We start from the raw sequence: 23215 nt of genomic DNA on the forward strand, positions 1-23215 counted from the left end.
GTGTGTGTGTGCGCTACCAAGTGGACGCATAAATTGTATTTTATTTTTGTGGCCTGTAACTTTGGCCCAAATGGCGATGCGGGCTGATCAGGTGAAAACAAAAGACGCAGCAAGCATTAGGCTGAAAAGTACCCCCTTCCCCCAAAAGAGTTCACCCTCTGGCTGATCTGGCCCTGATATTGTTGCCACTTGTGTATTCTCGTGTTGCGGCTCCTAATAAACTTAACTTCTCTTTAAGTCAATGACCAAAGGAAAGTGCATTTAGAGGGAGAGAACTAGAAGAAACTCAAGCTCATGTTCCATTTTAACAGTTTCTTTTCATTGTAGCCATCAGCATTGTAGAAATTTCAAAACACATTAAAAGAGCAGGTACATGTTGTTTTCAAACTTGATGCAAAAGCTATATATTAAAAGTAAAAGAATTCAGTATGTCTATGGCTTAAGAAATTTTATTTATTTAATGCCAATATAAGTGAAATATTTTTATTATTTTAAATTTGATTTGTTTTGTTTTTATAGCTTACTTAAAAGTTGTATACAAATTCCCTTATAACAAATCTTCTAAGCGCAAGAAATAAAATGTAATCTGTAATGTTTTATGTACATGTTAAGCAGCATAGTCCATTAATCATCCCACTAATCTGCCAAAAATTCCCAAACGATAAACCCTTGAATATCTATGTTCTCTCTTCAAGGTTTCCATTGCTTTTTGTTGGCCATATCCTTAAGCAGAACAATGGGGACTGATAAGCGGCATAATAAGTAATTAAATTTCAGTGATGCTTATCGAGTGCGCACACACACACACACACATGTGTATCTACATATCTACATAGCCCCCTGTTCCGAAATTCCTCCATCTCCAGAACTTCAAAAACTCTTGAAAGAGAGCGAAACCCACGATGCAATGGAATGAGTGTGCGCTGTGTGTGTGAGTTTATCCGACCAATGGGAAGCGAGGAGCGACTGGAAGCAACTGCTGGCTGGAAGGCAATGTATCTGACGGATACGTTTTCATACTCTGGCAGCTGCGACGGCTCCTCTTCGTGGCTGCGTGGAGTTTTTGGCAAATTATGCGGGTGGTGGCTGCCCCCGCTCCCCCGCAGCCCCTCCGCCCCCTTCTTCTCCTCTTTCCTTTAGCATTCTGTTGGTTTTTGTAGGTGGAGCCAGAGCCAGAGCCATAATATACCAATTCCTTTGTTGACAAAACTTGGCACCACTCGCTCGCCGAAGTTTGTTTTTGTCTGCTGCTGCCGCTGCTCTTTTGTTTTTCCCTATCTGCCAGATACGCGCGCACATCCCGCCCTGCAGCACACACAAATCGCTCGTTCGCTCGCTGGCAGGTTTTTTGGGGTCCAGTGAAAAGGTCGTCATTCTCACCGTTGTCTCCGGTTGTCGTCGGCGTCGCGTGCGCAATTTCGTTCGAGAAAATAAACCTTCAACTAGCGACGGCTATCCGCGAGTTGCAAGTGCCCGGCCGCCTAATTGGATTACAATGCCCAAGTGTTGCCAGTGCGAAGCGCCCTCGAATCGCGGAAAACTCATCTAAGAGCCCAGATAAAAGTTTATTGGATATATTTATTAGAACGCCTAATATCTGGATTAAAGCAGCTGAGTCACTTGGAATATGGTTGTTATGTAAGTTCCGCAAAGCATCCTTTCAGGGATAACACAAAAAGCAATTAAATTTAAACAATTATAAGAACACATTATTTTATAATTTGGGGTAATCTATTGTAAATCATCTTCTTGGAATCTCTAAATTCTTACCAATTATAAATCAATTTGTATAGTACCTACTTCCGTCAAATGCATTTAAATTAAAATTTTTTAAGATGAAAATATCAACATAAAACTTGTTAGGATGAGAATACCACTTAGGCAAATCCTTATCCTCCATTCTCTTAGGTTTTCTAAAAAACTATTTGAAGGAGTTTCAGTTTTATTTCATAATTTGTTTAAATTGCTTTTTAAATTAAGATTTTGGCGAACCTGACAAGATTGTGAAAATTTTCCTAAACGGTTTATAATAAATCACTAACTGTGAAAATAGCTCAAAATGCCAAACAAAAATAATTTCCATCAACATGATGAATCACAGACTACTCGACACAAAGTCTTATAATTATTTCGAATCAGAAACCATTGACTTTAAATCGACGCGCGGTGATTCGAAGCGTCTGCGTAAGTGTTGAGCTGCCCAACACCTCAGATCAATCTGAGATGAGGAACGGGCCACAAATCAAACGCTAAGGAGATCGCGGGGGAGGGCCGGGTAAAATGTAAATGATTTCAAACGCTTTATTATCACGCTGGGCATGTTCCACAGCTTAGTTAATGGCACATCCACTCCACTCCGCTCCAATCCAGACCAGTCCGCTCCAAAGAGCCGCGGGGTGTGTTTGGGATCGTGAACCCCGGCGGACCACACACATTCGTAGGCGGTGCGGCGCTCGAGTGAAAGGGTCAAAGAGCTGATACCCCATCCCCCCGTCCGAAATTATAGAGACATATTTTCTAGGTGACAAACTTATTATGAGACCGGGGACAGAGACCCTCCAAAATGGACAGAGAGATCGGGAACGAAGTGAGACGCTATCAGCATCAGATAAGCCCGACTAACGAGCGCCCCGAAGTGTCGAGCAGTCAATTTACGGACCCAAAACAAAGCGAATCACTAACCACGAACAGGTTCAATCGGGGGGAACCCAGGGACCACCAAGCGATCCCATCTTCAGGTATTGGATGGTCGGTTTTTGAGAGCGAGCAACCTGCTGACTTCCAAGTACACATAAAAACGCTCAGGGGACCCGATCAACCGAGAACTCGGCCCAAACAAATTTATGGCTAATTGCAGATCGCGGCTCTAATAACTCCCACACATGGAGAATCTCAGAGGCGAGAAACCTCCAACGAGTCTAGCGATTCCATGCTGACTCACGATTTAATTTGTTTCCCCGCCTTTGCAACCGGCGCTCGAATTTCGAATTACGATTCTGACCAGCTTGGATTACCGCATGAAGAAGATTTGGGCGCTAACGGTACCAGCCCTTTAAACTGGGCCCAAAGAGTTATGCGTTTCATGGTGCCCATAAACCGCAGAAACGTTTCATTTGATTGACATGCTGTTCTGACCCTCTGGTGAACTATTTAGGGCGCCATAAAGATAGGACTTTAATTTCCTTAAACGATGCTTAAGCTTAGGCAGTTAAGTCGGAGTTAAATGGTTCATTTAACGTTTTATTCTTGTAGTTAAAAGGGGTAACATAAAGTGCTTCAATTGCTGATCAATTTGTGACTCAGCAAATTGGATAAAAGTGAATTACACCAAAGCTGTTAACTAGTTCTCAAATGGTTAATGGAAGATTTTATTACATATATAATCTTTTTCCAGACTTTTTAAGAACAGTATTTATATTAAAGACAACGGTTCGTTCAATACAATTTATTTTTTACAAACATGATATATTGAAACTCTTTCATAGTAAGACTTAGATAGGATAGTAAAACTGCTCTTTTAAATACAATGGGAGATTTCTTAGGCTTAAAAAAAAAAATGTACAATTGTAGGTGATAAAAAAGTTAATCTTTACGGCAGCATAAAAAATATAAAAACTACTATATGGGATTAAAAAAATCTTTTCAGATTATAGAAATAAAGTAGTACTCTTAGTACTAAAAATATAGAAACCAGAGTCTTATATAAAATGTATAACTTATCCTTTTCAGAAATGGCTACACCTTCAAGTCACAGCAACTGCTCACTCATCAGCCCGATCATTCTCAGCTCGCCCAGTTCGCCCAGCCGCAGAGTCAGAGTGCGAATCCGGGTCACAATCCGAGTCCGGGTCACCAACAGGCAGGTGGATCCATGGCCATGCCGGCGGCGTCGGCGGGGAAGGGGAAGCGGGAATGGGACATCAATGATGCGATTGTGCCACATGTTCCCGATCAGGAATTCGACGAGTTCAACGAGTGGAGCGATGGCCATGTGCGGCACATATACTCCCTTCACAATGAGGAGGCCAAGAAGCACATTTCCGGCTGGGCCATGAGGAATACCAACAACCACAATGTGAACATCCTGAAGAAGAGCTGCCTGGGTGTCCTGGTCTGCTCCCAGCACTGCACCCTTCCCAACGGATCCAAGATCAATCTGCGTCCGGCGATTTGCGACAAAGCCCGGCGGAAACAGGAAGGCAAAGCCTGTCCCAATAAAAGTTGTCGAGGCGGAAGACTGGAAATCAAGCCATGTCGCGGTCACTGCGGTTATCCGGTGACCCACTTCTGGCGGCATTCCGGGAATGCCATCTTCTTCCAGGCCAAAGGAGTCCACGATCACCTGCGTCCGGATCCAAAGAACTCTAGTGTTTCGAAGAGGGCTTTTGGACGGGTTCCCCTTGGAGGAAAGGGAGTCAATGGTGCAGTTGGAAAGAAGTCCGTCATTGCGGGTCTAGTTAAGCAGGTGAAGGTGAGTTTTATTACAGAAATATGAAAAGTACTTCAAATTTATAAACCATTTTTGACAGCAGCAACAACAAAGTTTAATGAGCAAGGTACTCAAGCGTCCTGCTGCCAGCAATCCATTGAGTCACTCCGCATTGGATATATATCAGTACAACGGTGGGTTGATAAATAAGAAATAACAGTTTAAAAAAATTCTTGAATCAAACTTTAAATTGAAATTTAAACGGAACTTAAAACTTAACAATTGGTAAAATTACTTTATATTGGAAATTGAACTTTCAATTGTTGTGGAGAGACTTGAGAAGAAATTGGAGTTTTAAATATACGATTTCTACTACAAAATCTTTGGTTTTTTTTCTAGCTTGTGGCAAGTGCACCACGTACAGCCACTGCACCTGTAGCTACCTGGAGGACACCACCGCAGTGAGAAGCGCCCAAATGTCGCAATCCTCGAACTACGGCACCAACTCCTGGCCACTCAGTGGATCCGAGTCCTCGGCGCCCTGTGAAACCGCTGCGAATGTTTTTACTGTGAACCACCAGCACATCACCTACAACTATCCCATTTACCATGCGACTCCGGCGGCGGCAACGGCGGCTCCGAGTAAATCTCCCAGTTTGCCGTACACCTGCAGCATCTCGGAACTGGCCGCGTATCAGCAATCCTCCGGTGGAAACACCTACGGAATGGGGGCGCCAGTACATGGACACACCCAGTGCCAGGCACTCGCCTACGAGTCCAGTCCGCAGTTGGCCACTCCGGAGCCAGAGTTCATCAACTACTCGCAGATCAAGCACTTGGGCGGCGGAAATCAGGAGGAGATCAGCTGCAAGGGTGAACCGGGATCGGGTCTACCACCCACCATAAAGTACAATGCCACCGTGGAGACAACGCCGTATGTGGAGGACAACTACGAGTATTACTACAGTCCCAAAACGGAGTACGAGATGCAGCAGCACCACCACCACCCACAGCACCACCAGCAGACCCACCAACAATTCGGGGGAAATCAGGCCGCGGGGCACCACTACTACGAGAGCGGAAGTGGTTACAACGGAGTAAGCTACTTCGACACCGCAACCACAACGACTCCGGGAAATTCGGCAACCGGAAATAGCCTGGAAACCGGATACGGCAGCTACTACGATCACTACTCCAGCTACGAACAACAGATGGCGGTAGCGGGAGGTTTCGCAACTGCCGGAGGATCCAGTGTAACGGCAGTGGCCCCGCCCCCCGGTCACCCACCGCCTCCGCCGCCACCGCCGCCCACGCTGACGTACCACCATCACCACCACCACCATTTGCACCACTCGACGGCGACAACAGCACTGGCCCCATCGGTCACCCATTGAATAGTACTTAACGATTCCGGATGCCGGAGCATTACTCATAGTCGATAGCTAAGAATAGTGCATACACTAGGATAAGTTATGAAATCTTAATTTCTTGATTTAATCTGTACGCGTAGTGTTAAACCTTGTTTTTCTCGGCAAATAAATTATGAAAATATGTTGATTTGTAAAGATTGAAGGTTTGATTACATTTAAATACATTAACTGGAAAATCATGGTAAAATGATTTATTAATTTATCAGCGGTTAACTATCTATATTAAAAAATGGAAAGTCAGTCTAGAGATATACACGGTTATCTAAAAATATGTTTTGATAAATTTAAGTATTTTCAGAACGTCTTCTTACAGATCTTTCTTGAAGGTTTTTGAAGCGACCCCTACCGATCACTGATCAAAACATCGCAGAGCGGCATTTCGTATAATCGTCATGATAAGAAAATAAAAACTCTCACCACAGATGCAGAGATATGTGTTGAATATCGACGTCAAAATGTTGCATTTTATTTACAATGTAAATTTTAACGGTTTGTGATCAGCGCCCTCTGCCGTAATCGAAAAGAAAAACCGCAGAGATGCTTTTCGATCAACCCACCCGGTGTTGTTTATACAACTTCACCACGGCCAAACTCGCCGGCAGAGACAGAGAGAGAGAATGAGAGAGAGACCGAAACGTTCAGATTCAGTCCCTTAACGTTCGCGTGGCTCTTTTGATTATCGGTTTAACCGTTTGAGCAAACGTTGTCCAATTTAAAATATCTGTGAGCGAACGAAAAATTGTATGTATTCGAGCTTAGTTCGTTAAACTTCCGGTGGTTTTCTCACGTATTGTCAAAAATCAGGTCATTTTAAACCCCATGCACCGCCTAAGGGTTAAAAAAAGCTATATCGCTGTTTCTTTCGAACTTATTAGAAACTACCCTTTCACTCGGACTCATTATAGTGCCGTTAAGGGGGTGGCGGACCCGACGAGACTACCTTATTTTTATTCCACCATGCTCGCCGGCAGAGAGAGAGAAAAAATCTATAAAAGGAAGCGCTTCTCAATTATTTGAAAAATAAATTGCTGCGTGGTAAAATAGCTGCCAGAGTGCTAGTTAAATAACATTTTTTGTACGTTTCTACCGGTTCCGAATCCAAAACTCCCATCCAACATGGTGTACCAAGTTAAAGATAAGGTGAGTCATTTGAATCGCATCCGGATCTGTGTTGTCATCTGTTGGGTAACCCAATTATAACCACCTTTGACCCTCTGATTTCATTTGTACATTTTTTTATTCGCTCCGGGCAATGAAAGTATGGCATTGGTAACAGAATTCCAATTACCCACTTGCTTTGAGTGATTGGATTTTCAACGCTATTCGCCATACGCCTCGAAACGAATAGAACTCACGTTCCGTGGTTGAATCGAGAAAGCGAAATCCAGACTAGAAAGTTCGTATGACGAAATGATATCACCATCTTCTATGGACCGCTGAGCGTGTTTCGACGCCTACCGAATTTTTTAAATACCCACGGCTTCATTCACTAATCTGACACAGTGCCAACCTATACTATATAGACTAGGTATATAGCGCTATCTGTGTGTGCGTCTGACATGAGTTTGCAAATTATTATCGTGGTCGCGGCTTGGTTTGTTGGTTAGAATAGTTTCCATATTCACCTCTCAAAAGTTGCGCGCCATAAGAAAATCGGCACAATCAAGAATAAAAAGTGGTCTCAGAGGGGGGGAAGAGTTCTCGGGGGTGACAAACCGGTCGTGTTCAACTCTTCATAAATACAAAAACTACGTCAAGGAATACACAAAAGTAAATACTTAAGCGTTTCTGATTATTTTATTTCCCAATAGACGCTTGTATATATAGAACACTCTTAAACATTGCCCCTTGCGGTCTAATTTTATACAGCATACCACATTAAAAAATGACTCGAATTGAAATAAACGCTTATCATTTACCATTTCAAACTACGAGAACATTCTATTTTGATTACCTTGTTTTAAAACTTTTATTTATTTAGTTTCCAAATATGAAACATTTTTTGCCGAGAAGGAAGGAATCTTATTATTATGAAATAGGAAATATTCGATTGAGTCATAATTGTAATAAATAGTCTTTGACAGTCACCAAGATCCATGAATCATTTAATTATCCCATGATGTTTGTCTCCTAACTGGAAATGATCTAAGCTTGACCAAAATGTTTAATATAATGAAACAAGTTGTTTCTTTTTTTTTGTTTGTATTAGGGGAGACTTACTTATGCAAATTCCATTAAACAGGTTGCCCATTCCATTGGAAATCTACAATTTCATTAGAGCCATTTCTTTGCATGTGTTCTGCGATTGCCATCGCCAGCAATTAATTAAAGGTCACTGGGAAAACGTGTCATGGGCGGGGCACTGGGTAGGCGGAAGGGGCCACAAATCGCCCACAACCACACCTTTGAGCATACATATAATTTCGAAATTCAGGAATTATTGATTTGTTGTTCACTCGGTCAAATACAGAAAATGAAATGCAATATTTCGAAATTCAGAAAGTATTTGCAGGGTTCATGGGCACGAATATTCAACCCGTCAATCGATGATTACTGGGTCTGATTACAACTTGGCAACTTTGGTAATTTCTGACAACATTGTGGCGGCACGAAATCGCCTTATCGCGCACATGTTCGAGATAATGGAAGGTTTTCCCCTGTAACATCTACAACTACATCGGATCATAGTTTGATAACCCCGAATCATAAAATACTCCGGTGGGAACAGGAGTTGAAATGGGTCATCGGAAAGAAAAACCAATAGAATTAACGTGTATTGATCTTACAAAAAGATAGTTCTAATTTGTGGTTTGGTTTCCCTTTTGCAGGCTGACCTCGATGGACAACTGACCAAGGCCGCTGGCAAGTTGGTGGTTCTGGACTTCTTTGCCACCTGGTGCGGACCCTGCAAGATGATCTCCCCCAAGTTGGCTGAGCTGTCCACGCAGTACGCCGACAGCGTCGTCGTCCTGAAGGTGGGTTCCTCTAATCTAATCTAATCAATCTCGAAATAATTGCTATCCCCAAAGGGCGGTCCTAATGCTGTAATTTTTGTATCATGATAAATTTGTTAAAATAATTTTCATTCTAAAAGAAATGCCCTGCAGTAATAATTATTGAATTAATGAAACAGTTATGTATGTTTTCATCAATCAATACCTTTTTTAAACGAACAATTAATATTCAAATTATTTGCTTTGTGTGTTTAATATTTCATATTTTAATTGTGTATGATTGCAAAATTTTAAGGACTCTGTTAAATCACAATTATTTGAGATTTGTATTAAACTCTTTGAAATTCAAGACGGAATTCTTACTAATCCCTTTTTCTTCAACAGGTTGATGTGGACCTCTGCGAAGAAATCGCAATGGAATACAACATCTCCAGCATGCCCACCTTTGTGTTCCTCAAGAACGGCGTTAAGGTCGAGGAGTTCGCCGGAGCCAACGCCTCGCGTCTGGAGGATGTCATCAAGGCCAACATCTAGGGAGACACGACCTCAACGTCCAGCTGTCCCCTTCAATCCACCTATGAGTTTTCTTCATAACATTTAGTTAATTATTCCATAAGTGCAGTGTTTGCTCCGTTACTGCTGTTCCACTCTGGCCCAAATTGTTCGAAACTGCAGTGCAGTTGACCAAGTAAAGGGTTAGTTTGGCAGCAGCTGGAACCGCAACAATAGTGAGAAACCAAGTGGCTTTTAATCGTAAAATTTGCTTAATTAACAAAACAATAAAAGACACAATGATTGTTCATTTTTGTATTGAAAAAGTTAAACAAACGCAATTGTAGCCCGTTGTCAAAGAGTAAACGCTAAAATATAAATGTAATACATATTTGTCTTTTATAATAGATCAGCTTTGATCGAAATTTCTAAGGGGGAGATGGAGAGGGTTGCTTGAGAAAGTGAAAACCAAATGGTAAAATGGAAGCCAAGTCAAACAACAGTAGCCGTAAACAGCCAGACAAAGCCCGCTGTGGTTAAGTAATAACGATTAAAATCGGCTAACTGCCGATTAGATAAGATATGGCAGGAACTTCAACAGTAGACAGGCAAATAGTGGGGGTGCTCAAAGTTGTAGTTCCGGAATTAAAATCTAGTCCAGACTAGATCATTTAGAAACATTTGGTCAATGTTTGTTAGAGTTTATGTTGTGACTCATTTAAAAAATGTTTTAGTCTCATCCAATTTTTATAGGAAATTAAATGAATCAGACCTGAAATAACCTTATTTACAACACAATCTTAAATTTAATCAATCCTAAATTCTCTTATCTAAAAAATTTTTAAACTGTCAAACTAATTTAACAAAATTATTTTAGTAAGCTATAAATTAAGAAAAACTATTTTTCCTTTTTTCATTTTTAAAAAGTTGATTTGTTGAGGAAATGACAGTAATAGTAGTTAATACGATATAAGTCTCGAAGAGTGTTACAATCACTCAATTTTGTTTCCTGTTTTGTGAGTATAAATCAAAAGTGATAACTGTCATAAAACATGAAAAACTAAAATATATTAAAATAATCAATCATGAGTGAAGAAATCCTAAGGTTTTTAAGGGAACATCGAAGCATTTCAAAAACTAACAACTTGTGGAAGTTTAATGGTAGGTAGCACTGTACCTAGCCGGGCCCCGAACCGCAATGCAACCCTGCATCAGCTGTGGTGGTGGGTGAGCACTCTCTCTCTGACGCTCCATTTTGACTGGCTTGCGCATGGTTAAATTGGTCTCATCGGGTGCCAAATCTTTTAGGTTTAGTCCGTTGCGTTTAAACATTAACCCTTTTGTGCAACAGAAAACTTACTTTGTTCAGTTATTGCAGCAATCACGTGCAAGGCGTAGAAATTCTAAGTATATCATAATGGTTCGGAAGGCAAATATTTGGAAAGCTAATTCTGGAGTTCAGTTCTGGCAAAAAAATCAAAAATATAACCTCATTGTTATGTGACAGGCGACTCTGAACCCCATGCACTACATAAGAGTTAAACAACAAACCCTATTGCTGTTTCTTTCGCACTTACTCGAAAACACCATATCACCTATTGTAAGCATTGTCAACGAACTGACGGACCGACGAGACAGCCTTATGCTCTCTGGTTTCGCTAGCCTGCGAATTGCACGATTTTTTTATAAGCAGTATTGTCATTCTCATCGAAATCGAAACAACAACAGGCAATCCCGCGGCGGCACAAAAAACAATAAACCAGCGTGCGGAAGAGAGAGAGAGCAACGCGCGCGGGTGACGGTCTGATATAAGAAACATTTTCTGTGATTTTTGAGTGTGTCGTCTTGTTTTGAGTGCTTCCGATTCGCAATTCGCCTCACAAGTTCGCCTTTGCTTGGGTTTTTTATAGCAACTAGCGGGGCACCCGAGTCGCGGAAATAAAGCAAAGCGCCCAAAAGGCAGAAATGTCGGGGGAATTTGCATAATTTTCGGGTCGCCTCAGCCGAAAGTTGTATAAGTTGGCACAAAGTACAACCAGGAGGAACCAATGGCTGGGGCATGCATCTGCTGCAGCACAGCCACAACATCCAGCACCACATCCTCCGCCACCACCACCACCCCAGCCGAATGCCCATCCGACAGCAGATCCCAAAATATATAAAAAATGTCTAGTGCCCACTACCAGGCACTCGAGCCGCAGACATCCGACGAGGATAACGAGGACATCGAACGGAGGAGCCACCATCCGCGTTGCACGGCCACTGCCAGCGCCCCAAGCTCCATGGTGCGGAAGGGGGGAGTGGGGCGGCGTCGCTGCCTCCTGCCCCTGGTGGGCGGGGCCCTGTGCTTCATCGCCTTCTGCTACCTCACCCTCAGCGGGGAAACCCGAAGCGCCCTGGGACTGGGCGGCAGTACCGAGGACTCGGAGGAAGAATCGCACCACGGATTAGGTAAGCAGCAGGTCCAGTTAATGGAAACCCAACCCGCAGATTTTGACGCTTCAAGACTTCAAGAATTTGTGGAGAATTATGAAGGGAACACTACAGAGATTACTCAAGAAACCGAGCTCTATGAATCCGAGTTTAAGATAGAACTGCCAAAAGTCAAGAAGAAATTCCGAAGAAGGCATCGTTTTAATTCAAAACTCCGTGAGTCACGCTCTTTCGTAAAGTTGATCCCATAGGGAGCTCAGTGCAAAGTGCATTTTCACGACTGCTGGCCGAAAGTGAGTTCGCCGCTCTGCCAACACTTTCACTTTTCATTTGGCCCACTGCCAATCAAAGCTCAGGTCACCCTACACTGGGGAACGTTGGTACTTTAGTTAGGTGGTGCTTTAATAAACCAAAAAACTATATTCATTAAACTAAACCACAAAAATTGGTTTTTTAAGCCTTAGTCAGTAAATAACGTGAATTCAGTAAAGAATGTTATCGTCTTAAGTTCAGCCAACGCAACACAAAAAAAAAATCAACATCCAGTTTCTAATATGGTGATAATTTATTTTATATTTTTTACTCGTCAAATTTTGCCATATTAATCAGTTTGGTCCCACGTTCTATAATCATTGACAGGCAATATAGGGGCTGGTTTTACCAGAACTACTTTGATATAAAAACTTTGCAATGTTGAAATGATAAAAAAAACATTTAAAGTCGAGACTTCAACGGAAGTAACAAAACTTAAAAAAGGTTTTTTCAATCTTAGACAATCGCTTTTATTAAGCAAGCTTTCACAAAAAGGATTTGTAATTCGCTGTGACCGCACAACCCAATTTCCGAGTAATTGGTTGCGGCGATTGAAGCTTGTAACGCGCTACAGTTGCCGTTCCGACTTTGGCTACTGGTTAGTCAGCTGGCTGTTTTATTATTCAACCGTAATTGGATCTATTTTGTAACTATTGTCTTCTCCAAACGCGATGTCGGTATGAATGTATTCACGGCATCGATAGCCACCCACTCTGCCCGTAGCGGGAATTACATTGCTTCGCCAGTTGCTTGGTTTTTATAGCCCTGAAGGAAAGCCCGTGCAAGGTCAATTTTCTAGTTTACTTGGCTTTTTCTTGGACTACCCCTACAAGGGTGTAAACTTTATTGGTCACTATGAAAGCTTTAAGGCGATATACTATGATCCAACTCATCTTATCTTATCATTTTATAGGTCTACTTTGACAAGTGGAAACTAGTTAGATGAACATAATGCGATTGAATAGTTTTCTATTCTTGTTATTTATTAGCTAATCTACCAGCTGGTTTTTTAGAACGAAAGCGGGACAATAAAGACTGAAGGCCAATATCTCATGAGGTGATCATTTAAGCTTTGAAGTAAAAGCTGATGGCTATTCAAACGATCAGGCTTAAAAGATTACGCAATTAGATTAGGAAAAAATCTGATATATTTATATTATTCTACTGACATGTGATTTTCAGTCGAAGTACGCAAATAATTTCCGAGTTCAGTGTGTGATTTGAGTGGCACCAATTGTCTAATTGCACATTTCCCCACCATATCAAGCGCTTAGTGTAGACTCGAGATTTCACATGTGCCAGCACTAGAAAGCAATGCTTTTAGGAGGCTTTTATGAGATAGACAGGCTCGATTGCCTCTCATTTGTGAGTTTAATTCACACATTCACAGAATATTATCAACTTGAAGAGGGGAAGACGAATCTACGTTTAAATCTGAAAATCGCTTTGATTTTTTTCTGGTGCCAGACCTGAATAAAAATACATTTATAATTCGTCTAGTATTCATGCACTTTTATTCAGCTCATCTGTTTCGAGCCGATTTCAGTATATTTTTAAGAGCGCGTGTCGAGTGTTTGTCATGCTCCCTCTCCTCGATTCACCCAGCTTTTGTTGCTCGATTTCGGTGGGTTTTTCTAAGTACATTTGGCTATTCACTTTTGGAGCATGCTACCCTGAAAATAAATTGCCATCAAATTGTCTACACAAATATTTACAATTTGCGAATGGGCCCCTTTAAATCCAAAAGTCGTTCAAAATGCATTCCGTAAAATCCAATTCAACAGAATGGAAAACACATGTCGAATCAAATTTTGATTTCAATCGATGCGTCGGCTGCTCTGATGTATAAAATCGAATTCTTTATCGCTATTTGAATGCAACAGATGTTTCAGGTAGCAATGCAAACAAATTAAAACTTTACTGCTAAAAGAAATCGGAAGATAAGAGTTATGCAAATGTTTGACATAAATATTGCAACAGCTTATCTTATCTTGAGTGCGATGTGCGATTTATAAGCTATCATCTTGAGAAATATGTACGTAGGAATTGAAAGCCTTATCCAATTTGATAAGCACTCTTATCAGTGGCGTACGCTGTGCTTAATCATAGGTTTTAAATTTTTAGTTGGTGGTATTTTATAAACTTCGCTGTGACCCAGCTGCGGACAAAAATAAATCAATGAATGGTTATGTGCCTTATCTATATATTTCTTATATACACGTTTTTCAAATTAATAAAAACTAACCTGATTTTTTTTAGTTCTCACATATTATTTATTAGAATAGTAAAAAAAGACATGATAACATAATCTTTAAAAGTTGCCTTAATAACTTTTATTAGTATTACAAAATACTTATTGAAGGCTAAAAATGTGAAAGATGCTATCATACATAATCTTTGAATACTTCAATTGGGAAATTCCGGGTTGTGTAAGTAATTGTATGCTTATTCACCTTTTAATTGAATAGACGGGAAACCCAATAGGCAAATCTTTAAGGTTTCAGTGTACAACAAAAGTGTGAATGAATACGATAAGAACGAACCGTAAAACAATTTGTGACTAACGTTCGTAGATCAGGTGTCTGGGGAAATCTCAAATGTCCGTAATCAGAACGTTGGCACTGTTCTACATCGAGATATGAGCCATAATTAACCGCAGTACCGTACGTGAGCGTGTGATTATTGCCAGATTGGTGTCGCGCCCCATCGATAATGACCTGGTTCATCGCTAGTCTGTCCTGGGCTAAAAAGGGAATGAGTGGACGGCATGGCTGGAGTGCAAATACCACACGTGCGATGGGGGCAGCCCCACTATCAGTTGAATATCAGCGAACGCTAATAATCATTAGGCTGCGGGAAGGTGAACCTAAATATTCGTCATCCAGAATACCCGCCAACCTGAATTCACATTTATTGTGTTTGATCGAGGTCGGTTTAGTGGTGTGGCACTTGCTTTTGGGCTTTCACATTTTGGTTTCCATTCGATTAGGGGTTTGGGTAATATTTGCTTTGTCAATATCTAATATCTTATTCGGGAATACTTTCGCCTGCCCCTCTTAATGATATCAATGAGCCTATGGGGAACGGTTTTTTGGGGTCCTGTTTGTGTTATTATTTGCCTTTCATTGTTCGTTTCCGGCTATCAGTCAAATATATCAAAAAATGGCTCTTCCCCTCTTTCGAATTTCCCCAATTGCGTGCTTTTCGCTTTTCGTTATGGATTATTGGTGAGGTCGTTTAATGGCATCGGCTCACGCAGTCGATCCAAGCACATTAACGCTTTGATATAAGGCGAAAGATTTCCAACACCGATTGACCCATTAGGAAATTAGCTGGGTTATCTTCGATTTCACAACTGATCTTTGAAATGTGGGCACACGGCAAACATTCGTAGCCGCAATTGCTCTGCTCTTCAGTTTGTTTGAGAAGTGACTGGCATTTTATCTAAACGATTTTTCCACAGCTGAAGTACATTTTTTTATGTTTGCTAAGTATTTAAGAGACTCCGATTAGCACCTTTTGAAATGTTAAGAGACACCGCTCAGATTGTTTATCTTCGCTTTGAAGCGCCGGATTGTCATCTCGACACTAAGGCACGTAGTAAACGCTGACTGCCTTAACTAAAAGCCGGAGGTCAATGAGTTCAGCTACTTCAGTATTCTCACTAATTGAAAATTCTGATTAAATCATAAAATCGTCAGCAAATAGAGGAATTTTAAGTGTAATTGACCCCTTGTAACCAAGTAACTCTCGTTTTGTCTACCCACAGATAGTATACACTTCCGGCCACTCAACGAAAGCCTGCACATTTGCAGCGAAAATCTTGAGGATCATCGGCAATTCTTGCAGGATAAGCCACGATCTGACTATGGACAATTGCCCGTGATATATTTCGTTACTCCCACGTATCCACGGCGGGAGCAAATTCCGGAACTAACCCGACTGGCGCACACCCTCCTCCATATTCCTCGATTGCACTGGCTGGTAGCTGATGATCAGGAGAAATGCAACAACTTCATCGACACCCTGCTCAATCGATTCGGTAACTGTTTATGCAATCCAAAACTATATGTCAATATTACAGCATTTATTATCATTAGGTATTCCCTTTACCCACTTGATGAGCCCGATGCCGAGCAAGTTCCGGAATGAAAAGCCCGCCCCACGAGGCGTGGCGAATCGAAGGGCAGCTTTACAGTATCTGCGACAGCACAATCTCACCAATGGAGTTCTATATTTTGGAGACGATGACAATACCTACGACTTGCAGTTGTTTTCGGAAATCCGGAACACGCAGCGGGTTTCAATGTTCCCCGTCGGCCTGATTGCCGATTATGGGGTCAGCGGACCAGTAGTTCGCAAAGTAAGTTCATCGATTGATTTTGTGCATATTGAAATTATATGTTATTGTGTAAACCAAATTGAACGGATTGTTATTACACCTCTACAAAAAAAATATTAAACAATATTCCACTTACCACGGTATCTTTCGGAAATGAAACGCTATCTAATCCCAAGTTTCCAATTTTTAGGGCAAAGTGGTGGCCTTCCTGGACTCCTGGGTTGCCGGTCGGCGCTGGCCCGTTGACATGGCTGGCTTCGCCGTGAACTTGGAGTACATGGCGCAGTATCCCTATGTAAATATGCCATACAAGCCCGGTTACGAGGAAGATCTATTTCTGCGCAGCATTGGCCTGAAAATGGATATGATCGAGCCGCGGGGCAACAACTGCACTGACATTCTCGTCTGGCACACCCAGACAAAGTCCAAGAAACTTGGCATGATTCGCTTAGAAAGCAAATACTTGGACGATCGCTCTAATCTGGGCGCCCTGCTTCTCAACCTTAAACTGATGGGCGTGGCCAGTACAACGGAAAATGAAGGTGTGTTTTAAAAATTTTAATAAATTACGAATCCTAAATAATAGTTCCTTTTCCTCAGGACGCAATGCACTGATCAGCAAGAATGGAAAGGAGAAACCGCACTCCATTATTCTTAGCTGAGTCCCAAAGTTCCAGCATCCGGAAGAGAGCCAGAATAATACTCATAGATTTATTGATCTAAATATGTAATGTTTTAAGTAACAAACCAAATCTCAAATCAACTGTTTCCTGCGTCCCGTGTAGTTTTCCAGTTTAAGTTATCAGTCATTTTCGTTTGCACAATATCTTGTTCTATTTATTTTTACGATTTGCGTAGGTGCTGTCTCTCTGCTTTAGGTTCTCATCATAACGTACTGTTAATAAAAATTATGAACGTATTGTTAATTAGTTATAGATAAGTTCGTTTATGATAGCGTGATAGGAAACACAGGGATGGCCACAAAGATAAGATCAGGACTTATTAAAATATATCATTATTGCTATCAGTAGGTTGTAAAGGCAGAGAAAATGTCCTTAATTTTTTTCATATTTTACATACTAATTTGCTAAGCAGAACAAAGGCTTTTATATTTAAGCTAAAAGACCAAGTTTTTAGGAAGCTTGTTACTGTTGTTATTCGCCTCATCGACTTTCAGCATTAAACACATATCATTAAGCTTGGGACACTTTAATTAAGCATTACATAAGTTTTCGAAATCCCCTAACAGCCAACGGTTTAGGAATGGGCAATAAATCTGAATGAGCTATGAAATTTTTACTAGAAACTTAATGTGTAACGTGTAAATCAGTCAGCCATAGTGTGAAAACAATAAATGGAAGTTTAAAAACCAACTGCAAATCAATATATGTTTGTTACTTATTGAATAAAATGGATAAAGTATAACTTCTTTAGTAAGAATGGCAAGTATATGAATTGACAGTAAAGCACCATCATCCGGTGCACTTTGTATAAAAAATGCCAACAGAGCGACGGGTATGGAATGACACAAAATAGCAAACAATACTTTTCAATTAACTTTGAGTTCCTTCGTCACCCGCATTCGCATCCTGATCCAGCTCATTCCTCATCCCAAGTCATCTTTTACTTTGCAGTAGTTCACTTTGAATGCCCGACAGCAATTCGTGCTGGCTGCAAAAGTCGAACAGCTAAGAAAAAGTTGCAACTTCCACTTACAACGAGGGGTTCTGGGAAAAAGAAAAACGTAAAGTGTGACTGGCCTAGATACCCTATAAATAAACAATTAAATAACAATAATTACTTGATAAGATAGACCTAGAATACAATCTATGGTTTAAAATATAAACAAATGAAACTTTCTTAATATTATAAGATGGTATTTAATATGACTCCCCTTTTAAATTCTTTTATACTAAGAACTTTTAAATTTGTTTACTTCTTTACTGAAACTGCAAGGGTATCTATTTAATTATGTATATATTTTTTTGTACACGCTTTACAGCGAGACCAGGAAGCTATTGCTTAAGTCCCCTGCTAATCCATTTAACAAACCTGCTGAAGGCGTTGCCTTAACTCTTGTTCTGTCCATCATTTGACTACCTTTATCCAGAGCGAACAAACACTTGCCTGGCCTCGATTCAAAGACAGGTGAAACAGAAAGCCGAAAACCGAAAACCAGGATGTGGGATCTGGGATCTGCGAAACTGGGAACTGTGCGCCTGAGTCATTGCAGCTGGGAATGGCATGGACGTGTTGCATATGCATCTTATTCAATGCGAAGTTATGAGCCAAAGTTTCCTCGCAGGACGAGAAAAAGGAGTTGTGTGCTACGTGTGAATGGGTCTCCTACGGAGCAGAGCTCCTCGCAATTGGGGGCAAATAAATAGTCGGACCTGGGAACTTTTCTCTGCGCTTCACCGGAAATTTGTTTGGCAGGAAAATTGCTTTAAAGTGTCACGGGGCGGTTGGCTTCCATTAATACTCGAGTGGCACTCCCTGGGAGGTGGTAGGTGTTCCACTGTGAGGCGCCACCGAGGAGGTGGCAAATCGGAAACAACTTAGCAACGGGTCGGGTTGCGGTGGCCCGTGTCACCTCTTGGCCATTATGACCGAAGTCTGACCCAAACGGCTATGGCCTGCATTAAGCCATTAAAGCTAATTAAACCCAGCCGTCCTGGGGCCCAGAATAACGCCATCAATCCCCCACTCTGTATGAGGCCCATTCCCATTCGCAACCCAAGTTGGGTTGTTTTAGCCGGCTGACGAACGCTTTATTAAACGCAGCCGCTTCTGATGCCATGGCCGTAATGAGTGCGGCTGCCGGCAGACAACTTGATGAGGTTGCGATTGATGCTGCAAATGAAGTCGTTGCCATCCATGAGCAGCCAAGGGAGCAGGATGTCGTGGCTTGTTACACTTTGAGCGCCACTATTCTCTACGCTTGGAAAAATGTTTTAACTGTTGTAATGTACCATAAATAAATCAGTAGATATTCAGGATTTCAGATAATAAATGTACAGAATTTTTATAGTATACATTTATTGCAGTATGGGCTGAATTATAAAGTTTGTAATTTATATTTCTTAAGTTGCTTTAAAAGCAATTTCTGTGCTTGGTAATATTAATACCTGACACCTTTTTTTTTCAATGGCAAGAACAACTATCTTTTTTGTGAAGGACAGCCGAAACTCAACTAATCAATATTACTAAAAGTTTTGTATGCAATTTAGTTTATTTTTATTATATCTTGATTTTATTTAAAAGTTTCGGTATTAAAAAAAATAATAACTTTCTTAACATTCCATTATAAAGAAATATTTATAAAGTAGAAATTTTTACAGATTTATTATGAAAACTGTTGAAAAATGTGTTTTCGAAAGTTTGTACCTTATACAATAAATTTGAGTTTTTCTCACTGGAAGCGCGCAGATTTTGCGGCACTTAAACTCGGAACGCAAACCGCAAGCCAGGCAAGCGGACACCAGGCAGGAGAGGATGAGGTTGGTGTGGACTTGCTGCAGCATGGATGCCACTTAGTGTCGCCATGGCAGAGATGTAGAAGTGGAGAGAGTCGGTGCGGAAATAGGAATGCGGAAGTGCTTCCGCCGGATAGCCGATCCACGCAGCGGCGACCCACGCAAACTTTGATTTCGAACTGTCTGAATTTTGTTTGCTCCATGCCAGGATTATTGCTTTACTCGATAGTTATATCCAGCGCTGGCTGCAGGAAGAGATCTCCAAGGAGGGATTGACTTTGAACGCATTCTGATACTGGGACTCGTACTCCTTGGTTCATTCGGTTGAGTAGGAGGTTGTGCCAATTCCAGTGAGCTAAGACATCTCAAGATCTTTACCAAAGGAGAAGGGTTTCCTGAACTGGATGTTTCATCGGGAGATTTATCGATTTTCTTTAATTCCAACGTAACACCTTTTGATTTGCTGTTCATAGGAAGTTGTTCTTTATTATCTTTCGCCAAATTAAAATTAAACATTTTTAGAATTTTCTTTGGTGTATTAGTTAAAATTTGTTAAACTGAGCGAATTTATATGTGTGCATTGAATGAGTTTAATTCCAAAGGCTCCTCTTTTATCAATTAATTTAATATCATTGAAAAGGTTTTTGTTTTATAGTTACCAACTTACAAGGGGAAAAAAAATTTAGAAATTAATATTTTTGTCATACTTTTGTTAATAATCGATTAAACGTATAAAATATATTTCAGTTTTCTACTAAATTTTATTATACCTAATCATATTTCATAACCTAACTGATAATTTTAATGTTTAAACTGGAACGCTGATACTGATTAACCACAATAAAATCTCCCATTACCTATATTTGATTTACGTTTCTGAGTGAATTTATGACTGTCTGTTCTCGACTGATGGTTTAGGAAAATGCAAACCAATTACCGCTATTTTCCGACCGCCCATTACCAATCGAATGTCAATTACCAGGGCAACCACGCCCGCTGCCCGACCCACCCACTCCCACCCCTAATGCCCTTCCGTTTTAGCCCACCCCGTTGCATGGCTAACAAGTTAATTTCACAATGTTTGCGGCTTGAGTGCGAACAAACAAATTGCGTGGCGTTTCCGGCTCCCAGGGGGATTCGAGTGGCGACAGCAAAGATACCAACAAATCAATTGGCCATCGGGGGGTTAAGGGCAGGGCCCTAAACAACCGCCAATCAAAATGCACAGACACACGCACAGCTCGCATTCAAAATTGACTATTGATTGAGCAGCAACAACACCAGGAGCATCAAGAGCCAAAATTCCATTGTGTAAATTATTATTACTAATACGACATGTGGCGGGCGGTCATGGCAATTAACGAAGAGCGCGGCTTTAATAGCGAGGGGTGGAAATACAGGACATCCAATTCCCTAATTGGATTCTATGAAAAAAAAACTAACTTAAGTCGATTGAGGTCGATAAAAAAAGAAACAACTAAATAAATCCTAAAAACCTTAAAAATTCAATCAAAAAATTCTTTGTTGTTAAATAAATTAGCGATTACTTTTAAAAAATGGTGAATAATGAATCAAGATAATTAAACTTTAGCTTAAAAATCAGTACAATATGTATAGAGACATCTCTACAATATCATATGTAGGGTGCAGCGCCTATTTGGACAACTTCTATATCCAACCTCTTCCACTCCCCCGATAACCAATTAAATGTATACCTTTCCCCCCAAAAACAACACCCAGTGTTGACCAAATGTGCTTACATTTGCCTAGTGTAAGTGCGTTTCTGTGTGTGGGTGGAACGGCGAGGGGCAGCTCAGAACGTTAATGCAATAATAAATTTTATTTATACCGACATGCATGCACACACGCACTTTAGTGCCTGCACTTATATATGGTACACACAAAAACTAATTACACGCCACAATGATTACATTTTACAGCGCCATCGAGCTTTTTGTTGAACAACTACAACAATAACGACATCCAGAACTGCAACTGCAACAAAAGCAACAAGCAGCAGGAGCCGGAAGTGTTAAACAACAAACACTCCGGGTGAGAACCCACACGAACGCATCCACGGAAATACATTGGGGTCTGGCCGAAAAATGTTGAGTATCATGGAAAAGCTTCTCGAGGAGTGTGGCCCGTGGCAGTTCTGAATTTTGGTAATAAAAACTTTCCCCTCAATGAATGACACCTTGGGGGCATGGCAAACAGAGTTTTCCCCAAAAATTATGCCAAACTTATAAAATAAACTAATGAGTAACGAGCATTGTGGGATGTACACCAGGAATTTTGTAACTATGCATATGATTTGTCTTTTTAATTTAGAGCTTCACCATTCTATTTTTAAATAAAACAAAATTCTATAATAAGAATAAATGAATAATGACCTAAATTCAAATCAGTTGTATGTAAATGGCTTAGAAATAACGTTATTTTGTTTACCTAAATTATGGAAATTTTATTTATTATTTAAATACGGATATTATAATGTGTGGATGAAAACCAAATTTATTTCATCATGTGGCATTGTAAACATCACTTTTGAAGGGGATCCCTCCTGCAGTTACCTTCACGTATCGGGTATTTGCAGGAATCCAATTTGGCATCGTTATGTTCGAGTACCGGAAATACATGCCAAACCGCAGAAAGTGTAGTCTGCTTTCCAGCGCCCTGCTGCGGGATGCAAGTCAACAGGCGGCGGTGAACACCAGAAACTGCTGCGGCGTTCAGCATGCGTTCCCATGCATATTTTAATCACCACAACAATATCATCAACGCTGCAGACAAGCCATTGAAAACGTTTGCCAAGCATATCCTTTTCCAACCCGGGTATATTCGACCAGAACTCATTTTCGTCGAGGTCAGGTGTCATGCAATTGGCCAGGTTACCGCCAGTCGTTATTATAATTTTATTCGCTTTTGGGCCATTGCGTGCGTAATGAGATTACGGTACAGTACAAACATCTGGCAGTCGCTCACGAGGTTTTACTTTAATTACAAATGCAGGGCAAGAGGCAAACTGAACGGAAGGGAATGCGAACAGAACAGCACCGAAACCCTTTCGAATTGAAAGCCGTGGAAGAGGGTCAGGCAGACAGACTGCCTCCACTTTCATTTTATTTAAACTCATTGAGGCATCAGACTGGTGATGAAAGCATTCTGGACACTGCAAATAATATTTATTCTTAAACTAATAATTACTTAAGTTGAGAGCAAATAAATTCGTGATCTATCAGTAAAAATTCGTCTTTTATTTTAAGAGGTTTGTTGTCATTTTCAACAAATGTGGTCATTTTGTATTTGGCTTGGTTCTTATTCATAACAAACCGACATTTAAAACC

General features: G+C 40.8%; 3 protein-coding genes across 7 annotated transcripts; all 3 read left to right on the plus strand.

The window, feature by feature from the left end:
* Nucleotides 1-1268: 1268 nt before the first annotated feature.
* On the plus strand, nucleotides 1269-5951 carry LOC108097826 (transcription factor glial cells missing 2). Of its 2 annotated transcripts, none has more exons than XM_017200347.2 (4): nucleotides 1269-1638; nucleotides 3730-4471; nucleotides 4530-4623; nucleotides 4829-5951. In XM_017200347.2, the coding sequence occupies exons 1-4, from the start codon at nucleotides 1628-1630 to the stop codon at nucleotides 5821-5823; spliced, it is 1842 nt and encodes a 613-aa protein (XP_017055836.1). In that variant the 5' UTR covers nucleotides 1269-1627; the 3' UTR covers nucleotides 5824-5951. The 2 variants fall into 2 exon arrangements, with proteins under 2 accessions (XP_017055836.1, XP_017055837.1); XM_017200348.2 differs by having other exon boundaries at nucleotides 4533-4623.
* A 918-nt stretch (nucleotides 5952-6869) lies between these two features.
* LOC108097852 (thioredoxin-2) lies at nucleotides 6870-9690 on the plus strand. Its single transcript, XM_017200389.2, has 3 exons — nucleotides 6870-6999; nucleotides 8688-8834; nucleotides 9198-9690. Exons 1-3 carry the CDS (start codon nucleotides 6976-6978, stop codon nucleotides 9345-9347), a joined length of 321 nt encoding a protein of 106 aa, XP_017055878.1. The 5' UTR covers nucleotides 6870-6975; the 3' UTR covers nucleotides 9348-9690.
* A 652-nt stretch (nucleotides 9691-10342) lies between these two features.
* Nucleotides 10343-17772, plus strand: LOC108097851 (galactosylgalactosylxylosylprotein 3-beta-glucuronosyltransferase S). 4 transcript variants are annotated; one of them, XM_017200387.2, is made up of 6 exons: nucleotides 10449-10466; nucleotides 11492-11756; nucleotides 15820-16092; nucleotides 16151-16413; nucleotides 16583-16934; nucleotides 16993-17772. In XM_017200387.2, the coding sequence occupies exons 1-6, from the start codon at nucleotides 10464-10466 to the stop codon at nucleotides 17052-17054; spliced, it is 1218 nt and encodes a 405-aa protein (XP_017055876.2). In that variant the 5' UTR covers nucleotides 10449-10463; the 3' UTR covers nucleotides 17055-17772. The 4 variants fall into 4 exon arrangements, with proteins under 4 accessions (XP_017055877.2, XP_017055876.2, XP_017055874.2 ...); XM_017200388.2 differs by lacking the exon at nucleotides 11492-11756 and having other exon boundaries at nucleotides 10343-10466; XM_017200385.2 differs by lacking the exon at nucleotides 10449-10466 and having other exon boundaries at nucleotides 10923-11954.
* The last annotated feature ends 5443 nt before the right edge of the window (nucleotides 17773-23215 follow it).

This window comes from Drosophila ficusphila, unplaced genomic scaffold, assembly GCF_018152265.1.
Source record: "Drosophila ficusphila isolate 14025-0441.05 unplaced genomic scaffold, ASM1815226v1 contig_794, whole genome shotgun sequence".
Taxonomy (NCBI): Eukaryota; Metazoa; Arthropoda; class Insecta; order Diptera; family Drosophilidae; genus Drosophila; species Drosophila ficusphila.